This window comes from Pungitius pungitius, chromosome 8 (assembly GCF_949316345.1).
Source record: "Pungitius pungitius chromosome 8, fPunPun2.1, whole genome shotgun sequence".
In the NCBI taxonomy this organism is placed as follows: Eukaryota; Metazoa; Chordata; class Actinopteri; order Perciformes; family Gasterosteidae; genus Pungitius; species Pungitius pungitius.
Genome location: NC_084907.1, coordinates 15,722,149 through 15,746,319, shown reverse-complemented (window position 1 = coordinate 15,746,319; position 24,171 = coordinate 15,722,149). Strand labels below are relative to the sequence as shown.

At 41.6% G+C, this 24,171-nt stretch overlaps 3 protein-coding genes across 4 annotated transcripts; all 3 read right to left on the bottom strand.

The window, feature by feature from the left end:
• Positions 1–4,476: 4,476 nt before the first annotated feature.
• il19l (interleukin 19 like) lies at positions 4,477–6,964 on the bottom strand. The gene is given in 6 exon segments (XM_062564032.1): positions 4,477–4,829; positions 4,983–5,045; positions 5,139–5,291; positions 5,373–5,435; positions 5,587–5,741; positions 6,223–6,964. Coding segments are annotated over 6 exon segments (732 nt in total). The 5' UTR covers positions 6,428–6,964; the 3' UTR covers positions 4,477–4,736.
• A 427-nt stretch (positions 6,965–7,391) lies between these two features.
• On the bottom strand, positions 7,392–13,434 carry prelp (proline/arginine-rich end leucine-rich repeat protein). Its single transcript, XM_037448547.2, has 7 exons — positions 13,290–13,434; positions 9,871–10,291; positions 9,599–9,784; positions 9,321–9,478; positions 9,050–9,246; positions 8,242–8,317; positions 7,392–8,090 (listed from the first exon to the last, which is right to left on the bottom strand). The coding sequence occupies exons 2-7, from the start codon at positions 10,285–10,287 to the stop codon at positions 8,000–8,002; spliced, it is 1,125 nt and encodes a 374-aa protein (XP_037304444.2). The 5' UTR covers positions 10,288–10,291; positions 13,290–13,434; the 3' UTR covers positions 7,392–7,999.
• Positions 13,435–18,728: 5,294 nt separating this feature from the next.
• zgc:113307 (uncharacterized protein LOC553753 homolog) lies at positions 18,729–23,228 on the bottom strand. Of its 2 annotated transcripts, none has more exons than XM_037490910.2 (5): positions 23,114–23,228; positions 21,927–22,262; positions 21,467–21,779; positions 20,722–21,039; positions 18,729–19,578 (listed from the first exon to the last, which is right to left on the bottom strand). In XM_037490910.2, the coding sequence occupies exons 1-5, from the start codon at positions 23,171–23,173 to the stop codon at positions 19,427–19,429; spliced, it is 1,179 nt and encodes a 392-aa protein (XP_037346807.2). In that variant the 5' UTR covers positions 23,174–23,228; the 3' UTR covers positions 18,729–19,426. The 2 variants fall into 2 exon arrangements, with proteins under 2 accessions (XP_037346807.2, XP_062419967.1); XM_062563983.1 differs by lacking the exon at positions 23,114–23,228 and adding an exon at positions 22,772–22,893.
• Between the last annotated feature and the right edge of the window lie 943 nt (positions 23,229–24,171).

Here is a 24,171-nt window from a genome sequence, read left to right as displayed (position 1 = left end):
GTAGATTCAGTCCCCTGGTGGAACACTCCATCTGAGATAAGATATCAACCAAGACGTAATGCTATTCACTGGCATTCCTTGCACTCTGCAGAACAGATGTGCTGCACGATGTACAGTAGTTAAGTTCTCACCTTTTCGCCACCGTTGGCGTCACATTTTCTTTATCCGTGTGCGCCTAGGGTGTACCTGTACAGTGCCTTTTTAGAGGAAATCCATCTGTCTTTACAAATAGATACACCACATTTGTCTTTCACTTTCACACATGTTGTCTGTGAATGTGTGCTTGTGTGTGTGTGTGTGTGTGTGTGTGTGTTGCATTTCATTCTTCAGAGGACTGTGTCTTTTACTCTTTATGTGAAGCAGTTATTCTTATGCAATCATGCATCATAGGACGTGGGTGCTTCAGAGTTGTCTTAATAAGGCTTCAATAAAAATAGAAATGTATACGGCATGACCAGGCTGACAACATCCTGTTCAACCAGTGTCGTATGACCGCTTTTTTTTGTTGTTGGGAGGGGTCAATCTCCATCACGAGGATGGTGCAGAACGGAAAAGGAAACGAAGTTTTGTCTGCGTTTCATTTGAGTGACCAATACAGGCCGCCCTGGCATTCGCATGAATTCTTTTAGTCACTTAGACTTCCTCTCAGGTCATCTGTCATGGAGAATGTCAGCTGCACCCAGGTTGGTACATCACTTCAATATGTAGGCCTACTAATGAGGTAACAAAACACGCCCTTCTTGTTTCGTTTTTAAGCAATCAATGTTAAATATATCTACTCTTTCAACCCGAAACCAAACCCAGTGAAACTGTCCTCCTGCTGAACAAGCAGCTTGTTCAAAACAGATGAAATTTCGAAATTCCCAAATTCCCAAAGTACACAAAGTTCAGTTTGATGAGATCTTATCAGAAATGTACGATTAAGTCAGCATTAGCTTTCCATTTAAATCAGTGATTAATACACTCCAGGGCGATGCTCCCAAACATACGATACCAAATTTTCTATATTTTATTGACAAGCGTTTGGGGTGGAACATGCGTAGGCACATGCGTGCATATGCCCATTTGCATATGTACCTGTCAGCGTGTTAACCGCACTTATGTCAGCACCGCTCACGATGACGGCTCTCATTTTCCCATGGCGTTAGAACATCTGACTGCTGAATTAGTGAAAGTAAAAAGATAACACCGTTTGTCAATGCAATAGGAATGATGATGCACAGTTTCATTGATTCGTGTGTCATTGGGCTGCTGATGGTGGCTGTGTGGGTTCAAACCCTCGTAGACAATCCTCACCCAGCTGCTGATAATGATGATGTTGGCCGGTCACATCTGTACACGTGTGTTGGACAAAATACATGGTCTTTACCGAAAATCACTGGAAGAGACAACAGTTAACAATGCAAAGAATTCATCTTTTGTGATGCCACGTTTGTAGATCTGTCCAAGGTTTCTACTGCTGCTGACGATAATAGATGATGTGTGTTATTCAGACTGTGGCTGACGATGGTTTCAAATCAAGTCCCCTGGTGGTTGTTGAAGGTGTCCCACGAGGATCACCAAAAGGCTGAAGATCCTACGACCAGTTCAAAGCCCATCATACCAACTCCGGAGAGGAGACCGAACCCTTCCACCGAACCCCACTTCTTCCTTGTTGCTTTTTTCATATGTATGACCATTTCAGTTTGTGTATCTGTGTTTCTCTGTGTGTGTGTGTGTGTGATGACTTTTATTGACCTTCTTGGTGGGACATTTTACACACTGTAAGGGAAAGTGGGGTGAGTTGTGCCAGTTTTTACTCAAAGTGACTTTAACGTGAGGCCATGACAGCAGTGCCCTAAATTTAAGGATGTACATGTATTTCAGGATGTGGTGCATCCAGGAGAACAACAACTTTGGATCTGAAATAAATTGTTTCAGAAATATTGCTTTTGGGAAAAATGTGGTCTCGTGGCACAAGTTGTGCCTTTGGGGGGAAAACGTTGGGGTAAATTGTGCCTGTGATATATTGATCAGAACAATGCATGTAATTTGGTCCAAACGACAATAAAAATACTTTGGCTTTGATTTCTTTAATAACAATGGCAGGCTTAAGTCTGATGAGGCATTTTGCATCTTCTCACTTCTCCAGATTATCCCCTGCCAGGTCCTGTAGGTCCAGGTGGTCTGGATCTGGCTACTTAACATCCCACTTGTCAATGCTGCAGGGGAATATAAACCTCTGCTCCCTTCTGGGTGTACCACCATGTTTTTGGGGTGTATCCCTGTCACCATCATCATCATTATTCTGGACATCTGAACTATCTTCAGTGGTGTTGTTCAGTGGAATGGAGATGTCGATCTCTTCTGAGCTACTGTAAACTTTCTTTTTAGATTTGGTCGTTTTGGAGGCCCTTTGGCACAAATCACCCCAGACCCACGAGTTTAAAAAACTAGCACAATTTAGCAGTTAAGAGCTAATATCATGCTAACTCTATAGACTCATTGTGTAGCCTGCTAAAGCACTAAAACAATGTTTTCAAACTTAAATGTTTTCAAACTTAATTTTTTAGACCCTTACAATCGAAAAACCTTAATCATAAAACGTTTTTTGAGCAAAAATGTGCTTACCTCTCATGCCATGTATATCTCTTCTTTGGAGGATGAGTAAACTGGATGGATTTTCAAAATGATTTGGTCACATGACCAATCTTTTCAATGGTTTTCCAAAAACAGGGGGTGGATCTACTTCCCTCCTGGCTCAAATCACCCCACTCTCCCCTATGTAAAATATTGTGTTGTGACCAACTATTTAACTACCTATCTGACTAACTAACTACATCAAAATACTTTTGCAGTTAAACCGTGGAAATTCAGTATTTGCTATGTCAAATACATAGAAATAGCACAATCGGGCCTGGATTTTAAATCATTTGGGGTAATTAACTGAAGGTCCTATGATGTTTCTGAATTGCTGTCTGATGATGTGTTTCTATAATAGAAACATTATTTTATTTTTTGAGCCAGATTTGATTTGTCATTTTAGGATGTGATTTGATTTACAATCTAAAAAAACTACATTGAAAATAAAAATAGTTGTTATAAAATGTTATTAAATTAAAACATGACTTTTACCAAGATTATCAATGACTTCTGAGAAGTTCTGGGAAGTCATTGATAATTCCTCAGAAAAGCGATAAAATGTAATAATTCTCTGTTTAATAAATTAACACTTTGGACCCCAAAACAAATCCCAATTGATGTTAATGTAATATAATTAAGTTATAACTAAATGAGATACTATCAACCAAAATGTTTATGAATGAAACACCATATGAGCATAAATGCTTATAACCAAGTAGATGATCATTGCCCAGATGCTCCTGAGTTTAACTCCTTAGCACCCTCTGCAGTCCACTGTGACGACGTTGTGATTATTGAAAACATCCAACTGGATTGTTCCCTGTGCTCCCATAGTAGCTGACGCTGTCCGACACATACGTTGCCTTGACAACACTGAAAGTTTAGTTGGTCTAATTTTATTCCTTCAATTAACATAAGGTTTATATTTGAGTACTTTGTGTTGAATTCACAATTGTTTGCTTTATTTTACATGCTTTGCTCGTGATGATAGACAAGCTTTTATTTTTTTAAATACCGGATGTTTAAACGGAACTCAAAGATGAGAAATTTCGGGTGATGGCAGCGAACTTTTCTTTCCCGTCTTTGTATCCGCTCCGGTCAGGATCCACGTTTCCATACTGATGTTCATGTTCATTATTTTGTGTTGGAAAACCGTGAAAACTAGACAAACAGCTTCATGTACAACAACAAAAAGGAAATTTTCTGTCTTTCATCATCAACAACAGGAATAAAAGTACTTCAATATGTGAACTGAATAAACTTTACCATGTTCGCCTGGTAGACCAGCAGTGGATTAAAGTACGCTGCCATCAATTATGAATTCAACACAAAGTACTCAAATCTACAGTAAACCATATATTATTATAATTGCAGGAAGAAAATTAGACCAACTCAACTTTCAGTGTTGTCATGGCAACGTATATGTGTCAGCATCAGCTAAGCCCAGAATGGGCGTAGATGGGCTGCGCAGGGCTGGATACATTTTGCACCCTTCCCTCGCCCATGGTCTCCTGCAGCGATCTTTATGTGATATCTGGATTACCTGCCATCACATGAATTGACTCAAGGTTGAAAACACTAAATGGAAGGAGATTGCAGTAATGCAGTAGAATGGGCGTGTGGTGTAGTTTGTGAGACTGCAGATAGACCCTCACACATGTATCAATCAATCCATCAGCCCTCGTTTGTATAGCAATTGTAATAAAAAGTCTTTGACGTTAAAGGAAACACTCAAAGTCAGTAGTATTAGTAGTTTCTTTATTACAATTGAAATGAAGCCTCTTTAAAAATAAATAAATACTATTATAACAAACAATACCTTTAGTCAGTTAATTAAAATAATCTAGGGTAGGAGCACACATACAAATTAACCGATAAATATCAATGCAATATTATAAATATAAATAAAACAAAAGTCCACAAGTTAGTGCATACAATTCATGTTACATTAATCTGAGAAGAATGAAAAAATGAGATGTTTGCTGCAGTGGCAGAGAAGAGAAATAAATAAACCCTCACTCTGCTTACAAGTAACGTTCAGGTCAGGAGTTGGCATCCTTGACCATCGGCAGCAGGCGCCTTGGGATCGCAGTGTGTGTGTGCTTTGAGTGCGCTCATGAGAGTGTAATTTGGCTGAGCCCCTGCAGCCACTCCAGCACAGTGTCCAGTTCTCCAACGGCCTTCTTTGCAGCTTGGTGTATGTCCAGCTGCTCGATGAACAGAGAGAACAGCGGATGCAACGATGAGCATAACTGTCCTCCGAATGGGGGCGATCATATTGTCACTTTACCGAACACTGAGTAAGAGGCTGTGTTTGCTGTGTGAATGTCTGTGTGCCGCCAGATGCTTCTCATTCCTACCTTGTCAAACTCAGCAATCACAGAGTCAATCTTTTTCTGTGTGTCCTCCTCACAGTGGCAGTGCTGCACAGAACACACAGTCATCAATACAACTCATCTCTATTCTCAATGAAAGCACTGTTTATTTTTTTCATTGATCAGAGTAATTCAACTTACACATTCACGTATGTCTCTTCGGATGCTGAAAAAAGCGTTGGCCAGAGCGCTGGAGCAGCGCCGGTGCTGCGGCTGAGAAGAGGCGTAGTTGCTGAACACCCTCTCGATGTAGAAACGGAGCAAAAGACGCACGAAGCAGCACGCCTGACCGTTCTGATGGGGACACCCGCTAAGGTCAGGTTCAAGCAGTTCTCTCACACGTTCTCATTCACTGTATTCATCTATAAGACTCACCGGAACCTTCGTCATCAATGATCTGTCCAGAAGTTTGACTCCGATATCAGTGTCGCTTTCTATCTGTAATGCAAAGACCAGACAGAACAAGTGAGAACGTATCCTCACCTGCACAAGTCATAATCAGCAATAAACAATAATGTTTTCTTGTGTCCAGGCTGCTGCATTTGTTGATTTCTACTATTCATTTGGTGTCAGGGTGGTTTAAACTCACCACATCTAATCGTATGTCATTGTAATATTGCCGCAGTTCATGTATGTGAACAGTGACAGAACAGCTGGCCAAGCTCAGGGTTCGGCTCTCCACGAGTGGACTCAGACAGCTGAGCAGGAGGAGCAGCATCTTCATCATCGTGGTGGTCTAGTGGGAGAGCCAAAAGAAAGATTTTGCCAAATAAATAACTGAGAATTGTATGTAGGAACAGATCCTGTGGATTACTGCAATTAGTATGCTTTTAAAGCATGGTTTATCCACATGGCGATATATTTGTGATCAATTAGGTCAATTAAAGGTAAAAGAAAATAGTCAAAAGTCTATCACAATTTCTAAGTGATTTATTCGTAATTCTTCTTTTATCTTGTCTTGCTGCTCAATTTATAATAAGAAGAAATAGAAAAATGCATCTAATTTCCGAAGCTGCAATCTACAAAACGTTTTTCCCAATAAACAAGTTATTCATTGATTAATACTTCAAACTGTTTTAATTCAAGTTAATAAGATAACATTTCAGTGCTTCAACAGAGCATATAGGTAAGCATGTATTTCAAACATTTGAAATAGACCCAAACATGACATGGTATTGCCATACAATCCATCACCCTACTGTATTTTCTTAATGTAAGTCTCACCTTTGTGTGTGCTATTCAGATGAAGAGTCTTGGAAGAAATGTGCCTATGTGTCTCCATGCTGCCTCCTCTTATAGTGGAGTGAGGGGGAATTTACCACAAATGCACACGTGTGTTGCACACTAATTGTTTTTACAGGAGGAGGAAACACGGCGAAAGGCACAAGGGGAAATATTGAAGATTTTCTCATCATGTGTGGTGCGTTCATTGCAGAGAAAATGCTTTGCCTACGGTGATGTCATTAGAGCCACTCGTTTGTGACATCACTCCCGTCGAACAAGTCCTGATCGGAAACACCTACCGGACCTGCTCACCTGGCCAGGTTAACTCTTGATGACAACGATGGAAAGAAAAAGCAAGTAGGGAAGTACGATGCAAAACAGGAATGGCCTGAGTTAATGAAAAAGAATAAAGAATATAATAGAAATACAATTGTGAAGAAAAGAAATTCCAGATTCCACAACAGGATAAAAATAGTTGCCAAAATTTCCAAGCTGGGGAATGCATTGTGCTTGATTGTAAAACCACTAGATGTCACCACAAAGCATTTGGAACATGGAAACTTTAAAAATGATTCAATCGACAATTCTGCTCATACGATGCGATCCCGTCAAATCCTTCATTCCTGGAACATCTGCACAGTGGTTTCTCTCACTATAGAAACACATGGACATGCATGTTTTAACATACTTATCTGTTTATATTGTTCATCCCTGCTTGTGTATTTTTTAAAATCTTATTTAACTTTATTTTATTCTATTCTTACACCAATGCACCAAGTCAAATTATGCTATGTGCAACGTAAATGGCTTCTGATTCTGATACAATTTTACTACTTACAAAGTACTTTCTACCTTGTAGTGTTGTACAGTACAATCATCCTGCATGTTATGTTGCGACCCCTTAAGGTGCTTGTAGTTGGCATCAGTTTAAACAAAGAAATTGAAAACTTTTTATTAGAAGGTTTCAAAGAATTTGAAAACTTTTTATTAGAAGGTTTTGTAGTGAATACAAATATATCTCATAGTTATAACATCAGTGTTTCTCACCGTGTTCTGAGTTTTGTTTAAATTTATGTTTACTGTCAGGGACAACTTGGGAATTTACAAGTTCAAAAATTCCAGAGGATACAAAATCTAAATTAACTGCAATCAATTAATCAACTGCCATCAAATGATCAAAGAAAAATGTTTTATTTTCCATTATTTGTACAAAGCTTCCTTATACAGAAGAATAATATACAGAGGAATACGAATAAAAAGAATAAAATGACAATTTTACACAAAGTACCGTGAAAATCACAGGCACATTTGGGACAGTCTCAACTACATGGTAGTTATGTTTTAAAATGGTTCTTCTGACATCCACTGCAGCTCTGTTATCCTTTGTGACACCTCGGTCACATCTGCTAGTGAACATAACTACCCTCCACACGTGTGTAGCATGTCTGTCAATGTACCTGCATTTTCAGGCTTTACTCATTCTAGGTGGGTTTTTTTGGCATTGTATTACTATAAACAAAAAATGACTAAAACGTAAAATCTGTCAACAATTTGAGTTGAACTATCAAAGCCGTACAGTTTTATTTAACATTTCTTTGTCCCTCTTTCAATAACGCAGTTCCACAGTCGGCCTGTGTGCGGTTTACCTTTGGTTTTCATTGAGCAAGCCTCGACTCTCCGCTTGCACACAGTGCACTTGTGTGTGTGTATACTGTAAGTGTGCTGTTGTGTGCGTACGTGCATGAGTTCGTAACCTCGGGCCTTTAAGCAGGAAGTTCCTAAATGACGATAGAGTGGAGGTGTCGGAAGCACATGATGACATCAAGCGGGATGGGGGGGCTCAGCTGATTTCCGTCCAAACGCAGGTACCTGACGCAACAGAATAGTGGATTAACACGTCAATACTAATGACAACTTCTTTTAAGCAAACAATTAAATCCTGACACAGTTATTTTCCTGTAAAAGGGTGTCACTGTGTTTTGTATTGTTAAGTGCCAAGTAGTGACATGCTGTGACCTACCTTAGACTGGGCACCAAACTGAGGTCGCTCGGGTCAGCCTGCAGGCTGTAAGGACAGATCTGGGTGCCATTGATGCCTGCCAGAAAAACACACAGTTATAGTCTGGAAATGGTTCTCATACAAATAATTTAACCTTGTTCAATTGTTGTAGCTCTATTGAAAACTGAGTAAGCAAAGAAATGTGGAATAGCAGATGAGCAAATGAGGATAAATAACTTACAGAGCCAGAACAGAACAGACAAGGAGACAAGGAGGAATAAATGAAGCACAATTATTTATGTGAAGGATGATTTAAAAACACATTGTTGACTCTGCATCTGTAGCATCGCTTTGCCAGTCCATAAAAGTCTGGACAAGGAAATACTCTCGAAGGCAGTGTTCTGACTCCAATATGAAGGTAAACATGAGTTATTCCAAGTTACAAAGACACGTTTTAATGAAGTAGGTCCTGTTTTGCGCACAATTTATCTTTGAAAAGCAGCAAGCCTTACAATATAAATCCAGATATTTAAACTTCCCAGAGAGAACTGTCCATGTTGTTCCATTAGTGGATGAGCTGCTCAACCTCCTGAGAAGCCTCATGGCTTCACACACCGCATACCCTCCATCACATGGACGTTGACGTACCTCTCACGAATCCATGAAGATTCTCCACACGGGACTCTGAGCCTCGTTTTAGTAGCATATTATTTGAGCGAGAATGAACCGGCATGCATTTCCTCTGAAGAGAACCGTGTGGAGGACATCGATGTGATCTGAATATCGTATAACTTCAACATGGAGTAAACCGCATGCTGATGCTCCTTACTTTCGATGGAGTTGTGGTTCAGGTGGAGGTGCTCCAGGCGACCGTTGAAGAGAGGAACAGAAGTAATCTGGTTGTGGGACAGTTGCAGGTCCAGCAGGGTGCTGATGTTGAACACATATTTAGGAAGTCCTTTATCACTCAGCTGGTTGTAGTTCAGCCTCACAAACGCCAGGTGGTGCAAGCCGCTGAAGTAGTCTCTGAACCATGATGGGGAGAACAACTGTAAACATGTATGTGCAGGTATTCATGAGTCATCATTATGTGTACTTACTTTGGGACGTCATCTATGTTGTTCTTGTCCAGGTACAGCTGTATGAGGCTATCGGGTACGCCAGCAGGCATCTTCTTCAGGGCGTTGTGAGCCAGGTTGAGTTGCATGAGGCTCTTTAGGTCTTTAAACATGTTCTTTTCCAGATCACTGTCACTCAGCTGCAAGAAAAGTCATCATACACTGATGTTAGATATGACCTGCATCAGGAATACTGAGTCTGCTTATACCTAAACCGCAGATTAAATGGTCACAAAGGTAGTGTTACTTGGGGGGTTTACCTGGTTGTGGTACAGGTCGAGAAGCGTCAGGTTACCCATCTTGTTGAAGGCGCCCGCAGGGATCTTAGAAATAAGATTTCTACCCAGGCGGAGTTGTTCTAGGCTTGCTGGGAGGCCAGAAGGGACCTCCTTCAGGTGGTTACGCTGCACATAGAGGTATAGCAGAGACGGGATCTTCTCAAACACCTTTACAAGAGATAGATGCAGAGAACAGACCTTTAGACAGTTATTTGTGTTCAACTGATGAATCTTCATTTTGGAAACTTCATGACCTTTTTGTCTATTCGGTGAATGCGGTTATTTGCAAAATTAACCCAGCGGATCTCAGTGGCGTTGAGGAACGATTCTGCCGTCACTTCTGAGATGTAGTTGTTCTGCAGGTACAAGTAGTGTGTTCTAGATGGGATGACAGGGATCACACGGATGTTGCGGTTCTCACAGTTGAGAGCATTGGGATGGCTCGGGTTGCATCGACACTCTCGGGGGCAGTCGGGGAACACGGAAGGTGGGCCCAGGATGGGAGGGGGGAAGTCTGTTGGCTCCTGGGGCTCCGGCTGAGCGGAAACAGACAGCTGGGGGACAGGAGGCTTCCTGACCGTGGGCTTCTTTTGCCGAGGTCTCTGGGTGAACACTCCCCCCATCAAGAGGAACACAGCCAATGCGGAGAAGAGTCCCACGCCGGCCTTCATCGTCCTATGACAGAGCAAGGAACGGGAGCTGGTTTAACTGCATCAACAGAGAGCGACGCCTCCCAACAACACACAGCCTGTACTCTGGTTCTGCTGGTAAGCCAATGCAGTCAAATCAATGCCCCCAAATCCAATTTCAAGTTGTGTCAAGAGAAAAAAGTTCTCGCGTTTGAGCTGGCAGTAAAATCTGGACAAACAGAGCAGGTCTGTATCCAAGCCAGAGAAGCACTGAGACTAGTATTATCAACCAAAATGATCAACAGTGTGCTGCCTGACTTTTGATGAAATATTGCCTAAAGTTGCTCTTATAAAAGTGGAAATGTTGCTATGCAGGACTTCAGTGTCCTGTTGTATGAACACTAAAGAGTTGTCCATTGCACTAAAGAGATTTTATACAAACTTTGAAAGGCCCTGACTGAGGAAAGTATGTATATGTATATCGAAAGTGACATGAAGTAATATTTCATTCCAGCTTGAACAACTGTTAAGATGCGGTTATGTGGGTTATGAATACAACTGCATGAGAGTGAGAAGGAAAACAAGCAGGGAGTAGTTTCGTTTAATCAAATCCAAAGGGGGGGGGGGATACTGGTACAGGAAATTAGAAATCATGAGGGAGAGGAACGGGAAGGAAAGTTTTTGGGATAAAGACTCTATTGTCAGTACTGGTCCTGAGGGAGAAATTTGGATAAACTGCAGGTCTGATAGATTAAGGCGCTTTGACCCAGGAGACGTCCAAAGAAAAGAAACTCCCAAAGAGACTCCTGTGTAAGCAATAAGGGCATTTTAAACCATTACAAAGGCAAAGTCTATTTAGGCTCAAACTGACATGTATTTGAATAGTATCTTTTTTAAGAACAATTCTTTTTTTAATTTAAAAATGTAGTCCTGAATGATTGATACATTGACATTGATACGTTGCATGTTTTAGCACTTTGATGGAATATAGACTCATCCGAGACATTTCTTAGAGTTTGGATTTTCTCCAGGATTCATTTCAATAATTGTAATTGATGAATAAAAAATAATCTGAATCTGTTTTTCTTGTGTGAGTTTAATGTGATGAGCTCCTTGTCCTCAAACTGACTGACATACACATAAATGACGATGTTTGACTTGATTGAAGTTCACCCCTTAAAGTGAAAAAAATAATAATCTCAATGCAAAATGTTTAGGTTATTGTTTGATTGTAAGCATTTGATGCTGAGCATTGCACGTCATTACCATAAGCCTGTTGTGAATAATCCCCCCAGCTGTCAAAATTCCTAAATACTTTGACAAAGATTCACCATTAGCTTCCAATAACTTGCACCCATCTCAGGCAAGCCTCCCGCCAATAAACACATGACTGAGGCTGAGAGATACAAGTTCTGCCTGGAAAAATCTATCCGAAATGTTTGTCTGACGGTGATCTCTGGCACTGCCGTTGCTTTTCCATCTCAGCCACCCAGAGCCTCCCAGCCCCTGGTTCAAAACTGGGAGCTGTTGTCCTTCCCCTCCTGCTGCTGACGTCACAATCAGAAGTCTGGCAAACAACTGCAGAGGCGAAAGTCATGGATGGCTGACTGTGATTGGTCTGTTATTTCGGACCTTGATAAGCAGATCGGATCAGTGTGAGAACGACGCCGTGGCTCCGAGATCATCACAAAGATTCACATTACAAATGACTGTGATGAACTTATCGGTAACGATAGTGGACTACTTTAAACACACAAAGTATATATAATTTAAATGTCAAGATCCTTCCTTAAAAACACACACAATTCAGCAGGTGTCCTGAAGCGTTTGTTTATATTGCAACTGTGTTACAGATGTGGTTTGTCAAAGAGTGATTAGAAATCTCATGTGATTTGATCGGAAGCTCCAGAATAGCTGCTAAATGGGGATTTCTTTCAACTACTTTTTTCCAGGGTCAAAATAAAACAGTTAGATGCAAACCCATTTTCATACAATAAGTGAAAGTCCTTTTTTTTAAAACTCAACATAAGTCTCTTTTAACCCGGGTGTCTGTTGTTGTTGGTGAGCTCTTTTCAATATATTTATTCCTTTTCCTGTGATTAAATGCACCTTTAATGGTTTGAACTGAAAAGGATCAGCACTGTTTTTGTAAGAACAGCCACGTCATGCACATCTGAATCCAGCGATCAAACTCAGAACCCCATGATTAGAAGTCCAATTCTCACAGAAATCTCCAAATAACATAAACAACTAAGTGACCTCATAAACAGCATATTCTGATTGCCAACAAATCATCTGTATAACGTACGTCATTTAAATGCAGTTAATTCCATCATAACCTGTAAATATGGTCTTAATGTTAGAAATGCTTGGTAAACATACCCTGGAAAGTGATAATTAGTAGTATTTGCCCTCCTTATGAAACCTTCAGCAGCTTAAAGTTTGCATTAATTTGCATTAAGACTTTACAAAACATTTCCTCGTGCGGGTGGGGCGGTGATGGAGGGAAAAAACTGATTCAAATAAAATGACACTAATTTAAAATAATCAACATCTGCCAGTTCCACTCAAATCAATTGTTCTTTTACTTTTGCAATATCCAAACGTTGTTTTGTAAGTCCTTCCATACAGTGATTAAGAACAAGAAAAAACATTCTTAGAATGTTCAACTTAATTTTGTCCGTTGTTTAACCACAATCCCGAATTACACTCTGTAGAAAGTTTGATTGATCTAACAACAAAAATAACAAACATCTTGAAACCACTCAAGAATCCACCTGACAAAAAAAATCAGATTCTTGGCCATCAGCCAGAATGAGAAACAGCGACTTTTCTTCCCTCTTTTAATTATTCCAACTTTCCATCAGGAGCAGCTGTCCTCACGCAGACATCAAAAGGTGAGTTTACAGGAGTAAACAAATGCAAAGAGGCAGTTCGGGCTCTGCTCCACACACCACCCCAATCCGGCCGGGATTCTTATCTTTTTGATTGTGATCCATCTGAAACAGTCCCCCCCTTTGGAAACAACAAATAAAGATTCTTACCTGCCTCAGGTACCTGCCCTCTTTTGTCAACTCAAGAATTTTGTGTCTTTTCTTCTCTGCCTCTCACATTCTTTTCCTTCCCCTCCCTCTTGCTCAGTTTCCCTCGGTCCTAACCCTCCCCTCTGTCTCTCCTCCTCTCTCTCCCTCTCCCTCCTGTAGCGGGCGAGTCTGCCTGCTGCGTTAGTTTCCTGGCTTTAAACCCTTCCCAAGGTCACAGTGATTCTTCCTCTCATCCCGCTCGGCTCAGAGCTTTCATGTGTCTGAACTGTGTAAGTGTGTCATCATCTTTCTTCTGTCGCAGCACATATTGTTTTTCTCGAACAGACACATGTGCTTGAGCATGCTTGCGTTTTCATGTGTGTGCACAAGGACGGGTTTCTATACCAGAAGTCTTTGAGAAATGCTATGAACGCTGAACCTCTATTAGGGAAGCCCAACAACGATTACATCTCTCCTCCAACCAACCCTTCTATTGTTTAAGATGACGTCCCTTACACCCAGTCATGTGCTTTTTATTAGCAGCATCCCTCCACTGATTCGCCTGATGTCCCGTGTCCATTCATTACCCAGGAATGGCTTTCCTCTATTCCAGCGTCAGTAAACACTAACGCTTTGAATTAATGAGGTACAGCCAAAGCATGGGAGTTTAGGAGGTTCTTTCAGTAAGTGGGTCTGTGTGATTAACACAGTGTAGAGCCTCTGTGTGTTTATGGGTCACCTGGGGTTACGAGGTGGACATGTTGATGTGTTTGGTGCATTCCTGGTGCCTGAGCTGCAGCCGAAGGATAATGATGGGAACATATGTTTCAAACTCACATGTACGCGCATGTGCCTCCGACTCCCACTTTTCCTTGCTTTTTTTTTTTCTTTTTTTTTTCTCTCCTCTTCACTCAGTCACCATGTTTTAGTTGTTGTCCTCAGCTGGTCCAAACATCTGGACAAATTCTGGTCACCCAACACGGAAAGAAGGGCTACGTCAATGGATACTGTAGAACACAGAGAGAGATGGGTTTGATAACAATACGCCCCTTTTTGGGTTGTTGCTTTCTCATCTTCTCCACTAAGACACATTGCTTGAATCCTATTTAGTGACTCAGTGCCTCTGATCAACTACACTGACCTCATTTATCTGTACAAGTTTTCATTTCGCGTTGCAAAGACATCATTGGAAGTAGCTTCTAATTAACAGCATCATTCATTTATGGTTTGATATTGTTTAATGAGTTCATAATACACATCATTAGAAAGTAATTTACAACAAAAACAACTTTAGATTGAATAAACTGTATTTTAAAACAAAAACGATTCTCTCAATGATGTTGTTTGCACATATGATTGCTATCCATCTACTATCTGACATTGGGCTGACTTTAAATGTGACAGGTCTAGATCCACAGGTGGGCAGCACATAAATGGGACACTCCTTTTAATACAAACAAAAAAACAAGCTTACAACCAGGAGCACAAACAACACGGAAGGCCACACAGTGCTTGTCTGTGCCATCGTGAGACACTGAGAAACCCCAAGGACAACCGGTGCTGCTCTTTCATTGAGCAGACAGTATGATGAGGACATGCTGTTGGCCATTTACTCCCATTTCCCAGTCCAGCAGAAGGTGGACCCGTTGGAAAAAGATCATTTCAAGTCAAATCCTTATGAAGCTAGTTACTCACACAAGTTTAGAAGTATAGAAGAAGTATTTTGTCTTCAGCTCTCACACCTCCACCTAGCTGCTCAACGAGAGAAAGTAAGACACCAAAGCTTTGGTTGTTAAAGCAAAAGAGATTAATTTCTGGATAAACCAAAGTTCAAGGATTATTTGAATCCAGCCATGTTATCAAATCCAATACAAACAGTCATTTGAGACTCTTTATTTGAATCCTTGACTGGCTGAATTTGACTGAAAAATCTTCTGAAAAAACAATAAACATTGCCTGAATTGCAGTGATTTTCAGAGAGAACGGAGGCATTGTCCTTTGACAGGAAGCCCTGGAGGAGGATAAACGTGTTTCCTCAATCAGTTTCATCTGTTTTTCATATTTCTAACCTCTCAGATATCTGCAATGAAAAAAAAAATCTACTTGAATCTTCCAACTGATTCCTTCTACTTACATTCACCAATATGTTCCCTTTCAGCCACAATGGCATCTTCAGAGAATACATCTCATGTTTCCTGCCTGACGTCGTGTCCTACAGCGTTGACCACATTGTCGACTCCTTTGCATTTCATCCGCATTCCAAAGAATGCATTTTTATTTATCATATTTTACTGTTGCATTCACTGTGGTTTGAAGATGAGCTTGTGTGGTTTGGTTTTGCATGTGTGAAGATGCACACGAGCCGTGGAGCGCGACGGTCCCGTCTGCAGCGTTTAAAGCTGGACGGAGGTGGTTGGACGGAGGTGCGGTTTTGCAGGGCTCACTTCGACCTGTTGATTCAAGAAGAGAGACATTCATGGAGCAGAGAATCTTTCAGCTACAGTCCTCGCTGCCATTACATACTGCAGCAGATGTTTTCCCAACTCATGGAGAGAACAATGCGGGCTGTGGCTCCAGCCTAAAGTGACTTAGTGTTTATAATAATACCAGAACATTCCGAGAGCGGCCTGTTCTGTCGTCTACAAAGAAAACTGCATGATTTAAGTGTTTGGTTTAAAGGAGATGAAGAAGATATTCAGCCACACATAGGATCCCCGTAGGAATAGTATTATTCTCCCAAACATTTTCTCAACAACTTTCTAATGGAGAGGATACGGCCTCCACTGTGTATACACTTCAAATTATGTGGGCCCCACCCAATTTCTCCTCTCCAAAATAAAGCCAAAATCTTGGCCTTTGATTTAGGCCAATCCTTGCAAATCTTAGCACTCTTTCATGTTTGCTCTTGAAGAGTTAAATCCCTTTATTATTTCACAAAATGGACTTTGCGGTGTCAAATATCACAATATGTGGAGTATTAACAGCCCAAATGTTCAGCACAAGAAGATTGCAAACAGGCTTAGCACACTATGCTCGCCTCATCCACTCCCAAACATCACACCACTACTCCACCAGAACCTGAGAGTAGGTACTGTGCCGGTAGCTTTACGTTTCTATGAAGTCAAACATTATCAGTATCACATCGTTAAAATTTGGTAAAAGGTTTGTGTCAATCAAACAAATCCCTGTGAATTATAAACTGTCACTTCTTGTGTATTCTATGTGTTCCATTTGCAGGCTCGTCATGTCAATGAAATGAAAATGTTTAGAGGCACCTAATGAGAAGCATTACATCATGGATACTATACATTTTCAAATCAAACTCATCCGTCAGGCACTAAACCAAACATTCGAGCTTCAGCTTAAACAGAAACTGATGTGATTCAGTTTGGTGAGTGAGAGAAGTGACTTTTGCTAAATCCTTTTTTTGGGATGAGATTCAAACATTGACTCAGGGCTGAAATTAAAAGGCCCTTTTTTCTATCTTTTTGGACTAATGTAATACTTTAGATTGGTGTAAAAGTCTACCAACTATACCTGGTCCTGTTAGCACTTCATGAGCACTTACGATGGCACTTACTTATAGCACTTTGTAGTTTGGCTTTCTTGAAAAAATTGTACTTCCTTGATTCTTGTTGTTCTTGGTTTGTACCCTCTTGGTCGAATGTACTTACTGTAAGTCCCTTTGAATAAAAGTGTCAGCTAAATGAGAAATGTGCAAACGTTGAATTTCATGACTTCCTCGTGCACGGTTACGAAATAGTGGAGATTAAATCCGTCCAGAGAGAGACGGACAGAAATAACCACTTGGAAAAGTACATGAGGTCTTCATCCATTCAAGATAGTGTCCATGCCGATGTGTCATTGAGACACTTAACCTTGAATTGCTCCTGTGACTATGGTGTGTGAATGTCAGTCAGTGATGGGCAGCTGGCATTGTGTGTGGTAGCTCCCGTAACAAGGGTGTGTCAATGATGACACGTAGTAGTGTTAAATGTGCTTTGGGTGGTCGAAAGACTATGAAAGTGCTTTTCAAGTACAGTACAGTACATTTACCATTTACCACACCAAAAGCTCAGCATCGGCGCCTCATCCACATCACACACCCGTGGGTTCACTTAGGGACCTGGCGCCAGTAGACATTTACCCAGATGAACTCTTTTAAATTAAAAAAAAAACACAAGCTTAACATGCCCATAAGCCTGTTGGTATGATAGATACCTGGTGCAGTCCAGCAGTGTGTGTGTGTGTTTGCAAGTACCCATATTGCTTTGGGTAAGCTTCACGTGTTTCACATATGAGGCTCTTTTGGTGCTCAGTTAAATATGGAATGTGTGATACTGACTCCATAAAAAGCTGAGCTGTCCTCTCCCATGCAAGACACGTTGGAGATTTGTCTCCGCCCAAAAAACCTCTCCACACAGCAACAGGTTTCAGGTTCGCAACCAGATTTAGATGTAATAAACAATATTTTGTAGAAATGTCTGAATAAAAAACCTTTGTTAATGTCATATTCATAAACCAGGACCAAGCCTTTTGTATATTTTCATATTTTAAGCAATGTCAATTCAGTTTTTCAAAATAGAGAATAAGTCAAAAGGCAATGCAGAACCATCTGGAAACATTATCGGTGCTAATACAGACCAGAAAATAAAATAAATAAAATAAAGATTTAAAATCCTTTTGGGTGGTTGGACCATATGCATACATAACATATTGTTGCACTCATGGAGAGTTTGTGTGAGGGGTCCTGAGCTTCTCTACACTGCAGGGAGCTTCATTGCAGTTGTTTTGTCTGGTTTCAGAGGAGAGGAACGGCCGGAGCTTTAATGATTTCACCAGTTTCACCAGTTCTGTTCTATTTTTAAATGCCTGCAAAGACAATCATCCTGATTGTAACAATTCATTAGAAGTAAGTTGTACACTAACATGAATAATCTACTTTCTTACAATCCAAGTTCTATGAAAAAAAAACTTTATGAGGCTTGAAACCAAATTACAAATACTTATAACAAACAAGTTAAAACTGCTTGAGCTGATTTTTGTTTTGACATCACAAAGATAATTGTCAAGTATTAACCCGTTAAAAATGTATTTTAGCGGTAGTAGCGCTGATCCCTGTTAAGGTCATCAAGTAGAAATGAATATGCTCTTTTGATTTCTTGCCCAGTGTTAAATAGATACATGACTTCACATGTACCCCACAGGCAGCCAGCTGGTCGTCATCGCAGGAAGCTCACGTAGACTTTCATGGTGAATCCTCGTCCCTTCGAAGGAGCTTGGTGTTTGTAACTCTGGTCCATGTGGGTCCACACATGGTGCAAGTCTAATCAGACCATCATACACACTCACAGCATTTAAAAAACAGTGTCAGCCAGTAAACATTGTGGGATTTGTCTCTTCAAGACAAAATGCAGGCATAAAAAAACAAAGTACAGAAATTAAACACACAAACGGTACGTCCTCCAGGGTTCTTTATTGCAACAGGAAGTTAAATGTTAAATGTCAAGTGGTCCATGACAGAAACGTCTGCAGCTTGAAGAGGGATCTGTCCCTTGAGTATTTCGTCTTTCCAATTTCTCTGAACTTGGCATGAGTGGTAACAACCAACGTGGCTATTGTTGCTACTCACAGCTGCCAAGCAGCTTGTGGAAGACTCCGAGGAAGCGCAATGAGTGCAAGGGAAGTGTGCACGTCAGCAGGTAACGTGGGGGAATATACAGTCAAAACAATTGTGGAAACCAATTTTGCCTTTTATGACAATACTATAAACTTTCAAATCAAAGTTTTAATTTACCAATATTTAGCGAAAAGGGCTTTTTTAAATTGCCGAATTTTCAATTGCTTTGTGAGAACATTTTCTTTATATTCAATGTGAGGATCAGCGTGTTTGTTGACTAAAGCTACTTAATTTTGCCTTTCATAGCATAGCTCAGTTTAACCGAAGCACATCAGAGAGGCTTTGTCACAGTTCTTTTTGTAATAAAATGATGTTCAAAATGGAATGAAGGTGGGTTTGCCCTTGAGTGCCTGGGTGTGTTTCTACATATTCAAGACATAATTCATTCTTAAAGCTGTAGCTGTACGCTGAGTTGTTTGACAAGTTGTCACTTGGCGACAGAAATCATTGTTTTCATGTTGCATATTCAAGAAGTGGATCAAATATAAATGCTTTCAAGCACCCGCAGGCAAAAGACCCAGTTGGATGGCAGCTGTTGGTATGATAATCGGTTTCCCTCCAATCGTAAGATCTTCATCTTGGAGTAGGACAGAGGCCCCCAATGTCTGCAGAAACTGTTCACATTGAAATCTGCGGGGAACAGAAAAAAAGGAAGGAGAAGAATTTTATGATATACACAGGTAACATTTCATCATTAGACACACATTATTCACCAAAGTGATCATCCGCCCGAATATCCTGTCATACCAACCCGGTCCGGTCAGGTTTGGTTTCACATCATGTACGATGTGGTGTTCATTACATATTTTTGATAAACTAACAAATGTCTCTCTTCTTCTCACTGAGTTTTTTTTTTCCCCGAAAGTCTCGCAGGTGCTGTGGTTAACATGTAGGATGAGGAAACCACAACGCCCTCTTTTACTCAGTTCAGCTGAGACTCCCTGGGCCCAGACTGTGGCCTTTGGCAGAGGAGAACTGTGGTAGCAGTCGTGCTGCTAGCTAGACGATGAGGTGTGTGTTATTGTTGAAGTGCTTTGCCGTCTGTCTGTCCCGTTGGTACACAGCCTCTTTGTTTGCTGCTTTCACAGATCGAGAGTTATACTTTCGCTTTGCCAGAGCCTATGAGCCAAAATGACACGTCCTATTGGCTAAAAAAAAGGCAAGAGCGATGGGAAAAGGCCAGCACAGAGAGAGGAGAGAGGAATCCACGAAGAGGGGAACAGCATGTGCTTCTGGCTCATCTGGCACTCTTACCTCTGAATCCATCACAGATGTTTTCATACCAATCTCCTCGCTTCTCTGCTAACCTACTTTCCCCTCATCCAGCCACCCAATATTCTCTCTATCCTCCACCCTCCTCTCGCTTTTTTTTTTCTTTCCATGTCTCTGACGTTCCTCCCCTCAGTTTTGTACTCTCTCTTGTCCCGTCTCAGCAGCCCAAACCCTCGTCCCGAGTCCTTATGCAGTGATGAGTGCCGGCTGGGTTGGAGGCTGCTGGGGCTGTGTGCGCCTTTCACTCCCGCCGTCACATTTTCCACATTTATTCATCTCCTTCACAACATGGTCATGGTGTTGACCTTGCCAGCTGGTCAGCCACATTACTCACAAGAAGGGAGTGTTTAGTTGAATTGTAAACATGACGAATGTGTGCAGACACGTGCGGGAAATTTCTGTGCACTTCACATACATGAAGTCAGTGACAGTGTTACAATCACAGCAGGTGGACTTCCTTTGTGTATGTACATGTGTTCTTTGTGCACGAATGCACCCCACCTTGTATTTCATTGGCCTCCAGGTAGAGGTACTGCAGAGCGGTGGCGACTGTGGGAATGGTTTGGAGTTTGTTATAAGAAAGGTCCAGTTCCACCAAGCTGGTGAAGTTGAAGACTTGCTGGTGGACGTTGCTGCTCTCAAGACCACAGCGACTTAGCCGAAGATACTTGAGGTTGAGAAATCCCCCTAAACTGTCTTCCTCCAGCCCGAGGAGAGTGTTATTGGACATATAGAGCTGCTGGACAGAAGAGGGTAAATGCCTGGGGACAGCCGAGAACAAATTCCCACTTAGGTCCAGCAGGTACAGACTGAAAAGACCTTCAAGACGAGGGGGAAAAAACAGACACAACAAATATTAATACTGAAGAACGTGTGTGACGTGTAAACATTGTTAAATGACAGCAATGTTCAATGTTAATTGGTTCAAACAATATGATCATAAAAAACAAATTGATCTTCATGAGAGGGCGAACATTTAAAAAAATATGTCATCGGCTGCGCTAAACTGCAATCATGTCAGGAACAGAAGTAATCATTAACGCATCGAAATGGATTATTTGAGATATTTCAATGAATAGTTGTGATTGTGCCCAGCAGACTGACCTGTTCTCATACTCTATCTTAACAGACTATATTTTTCTGTTCACTGTGTTGTTTTCCCGGACAGTTACAAAAGAGCAGCACCTTCCACCACAAGTTTTCTGTTTCTGCATGTGTAGAGAAAGGAAATGACACATAACTCTACCTTTGAGGTCTCCCTCCACGATGGTTTGCAGTCTGTTTCCCTGCAGCAGCAACAGTGTCAAGTTCTGCAGGTTCTGGAAAGCTTCAGGACTAATGCTGCTGATTTGGTTGTGGGCCAGTCGCAGCTCCTTGAGTCCAGCGGGTAGAGTGCTTGGCACCAATCGCAGGTGGTTGTGGTTGGCAAAAAAGTAGTACATCTGGGCCTGGGTCTGCAGCGGGACCAGGTCCTGCAGCTGATTGTGGTCCAGGATGAGCCAGCGTAGAGCAGTACGTTTGGTCAGAAAAGAGGAGGACAAGGACGAGATGTTGTTGGCCTTGGGAAAAAAAAGGAAGAAATACACATTTGAGTACATTTCAGTACAGCGTGGTGGATAAAAGCCACTGTGCAGAGTGTACAATGAACACGGTGGGTAGTAACAAGCACAACACACTCCCAGTGCCCGTGTCAGTGTTTGTTCTACCTGAAGAAAAAGGTATTGAGTTCTGTTGGGCAGGCTGTCAGGGATGTCCGCCAGGCCTCTGTGGTCACAGTAGAGCGCCGTGGGCCATTGGACGGGGCAGTCACACTGCAGAGGGCAGGCCTGGGGGTTGTTGGCTCGGAACCAGGCTGCGTCCATCCGTTCCTGCAGGCTTGTCACACTGGGCTCACCAAGCAGACGGTTGATCCGCACAGGAACTCCACCGTAGTCCATGTCCAAGTCAGCTACGACACTCGCGGAGGCTGAGTGGAAAACACACAGCAGCAGCAACACAGCGCGGCGCTTGAGAGCCATAGAGACGGCTGGTGAGATGTTCTCCTGCAAATTAAACAGAAAGACAGAGCAAGTCGTACATGTCAGTGTAGTTAACTAAACGTGTCATGATGAGCTTGATTTTATAAGCCTGTGAAGGTTAAATAATGTCTTGGAGTCGCATTATGAGGATACGGTTATATTCAGACATATTTCAACAACTGTTGGCTGGATAGAAAGACGTTTCACTGAGGATGAATCCAAATGATCAGGGTAATGCTATAACTTACTTATAGTGCCACCAGCAGGTCAAAGTCTTTAAGTATACAGGTGAATATATAATTTAAATATAATAATATATCACATGAATAGTCAAGCTATTTAGTACACTGATCCTACTGTATATTTCTTTTAATTATAAAATCGTAAAAACCCTCACTTGGAGCGTGCGGTCAAACAAGGTCCCTTTCGTAGAGCAGTGATAAAGGAATTAGCCTAACAAAATAGAAATTGCATGGCCCTGATTGAAACCTAGCATGAATTCAGACGGCAGATTTTGACTACAGACTTCTTACTTCTGAGTATGAGTGGGAAGAATCTATTATTTTCTCCTGCATGCTTGTCTGCATATGGTTACGGTAAAAGCCACAAAGTTGCTGTCCACACCGGCGAACTCACACAGACTCTCAGTATGACGGCGCGGTAAGTGAGAAAGATCTGCATCATCGGGAAGCTTGACAGTCATCAGCGTGTGTGCAATGATAGCAATGATGCTATTAGCTGTTATGCAGTCGTGCGTCATCAGACCAACTGAACTCAAGCAGACACACGGTGTCTTGAGCTTTACCAGTTTTGCCTGCGTAGCAGTAGAGAACAAATAGAAGCAGAAGATGAACCAGCTACAGACTGACACTTACCAGTTTGGTCGGAATGGAGATAACTCTTAAGTTTCCAATTGAAACCCTGAGGCGCTGCATGGGTGTGTGTGTGTGTGTGCGTTAATGCCTCGGCGAGTGCATGTGTTTCCAAGCTACTGATACATTCCTCTTCTTCGAACGCTGCCCACGTCCCAGACCCCAGACCTCCTCCACAATAACCCCCGACTCACTCCTGCATTCTTCCGTCTGACAGCCAAACCCAACATTTGGTGCCAACTCGTTTTACCAGTGTAATAAAATGCACAAAAAGATTTGAACATGAGGCTGTCAAAAAGGATATGACAAAGAAAGAAATGAATTCATGGCAACTGGGTTAGGTTTTGATGGTACAGAGCATTCAGTGAATATGAGAACATTGTAAAGTAAGGCGCATGTGAATGTGTGAATGTGTGAGTGAGTGTGTTGCTGGGTCAACTGTATGTGCACTGCCTGGAGGCATTCGAGCCACAAAGTACCTGGGGAGCCAAGGAGACCATTCTCTCTGAGTGTGTGTGTGTGTGTGTGAGGGGAGGGTTGTGTGTGTCCATCTGTGTGCGTTTGACTGTGAGCAGAGCAGAGAAAAATCAACTGGTGGACAACAAGAGGGAAAAGTGAGGATAGTATTTCCCGCCAAAGCATGCACAGAGCGTCCTCTAGGAAAAACCCATGGAATGAAACACACAATGGAGCCAAAGTAGTAAGAGCGTGGTGTGCTAGGGTCCCTGCAGGTTATATTTAATTACAATTTAGGTGATCAAAAGGAGACTACAACGACAATGATGCCAAGCAAGTGTAATATCAACCATGCCCACCATCTTAGCTTGTTAGCATGCTAACATATGCCACACAGAATTAGTGTTAATACATCTGGGATTATGTGCTCGGTTGTATGTGTGCATGCCTCTTTTTGTCTGTCAATCTGTCCAGGGTTAATCTTGTATTTCGGTGTGTTTGGCTAACAGAGCTAACAGCTAACAGAGCAAAATGACATGTAATGTAATGTAATTTAAAAGACGGAGTTTTCCAGAGATGAGAGCAGTGAAAGGCAATGAAAACAA

Excerpts from the sequence above, each read along its gene's own strand:
- prelp (XM_037448547.2), bottom strand. The coding sequence starts at position 10,287 with ATGAAGGCCGGCGTGGGACTCTTCTCCGCATTGGCTGTGTTCCTCTTG. Across the intron at positions 8,318-9,049 it reads GAACCACAACTCCATCGAAA|GCATCAATGGCACCCAGATC; the intron begins GTAAGGAGCATC and ends TTTTTCTGGCAG. Across the intron at positions 8,091-8,241 it reads AGTTTGGTGCCCAGTCTAAG|GTACCTGCGTTTGGACGGAA; the intron begins GTAGGTCACAGC and ends CTGTTGCGTCAG.
- zgc:113307 (XM_037490910.2), bottom strand. The coding sequence starts at position 23,173 with ATGCAGCGCCTCAGGGTTTCAATTGGAAACTTAAGAGTTATCTCCATT. Across the intron at positions 22,263-23,113 it reads TCTCCATTCCGACCAAACTG|GAGAACATCTCACCAGCCGT; the intron begins GTAAGTGTCAGT and ends TTTAATTTGCAG. Across the intron at positions 21,780-21,926 it reads CTCAATACCTTTTTCTTCAG|GCCAACAACATCTCGTCCTT; the intron begins GTAGAACAAACA and ends TTTTTTCCCAAG.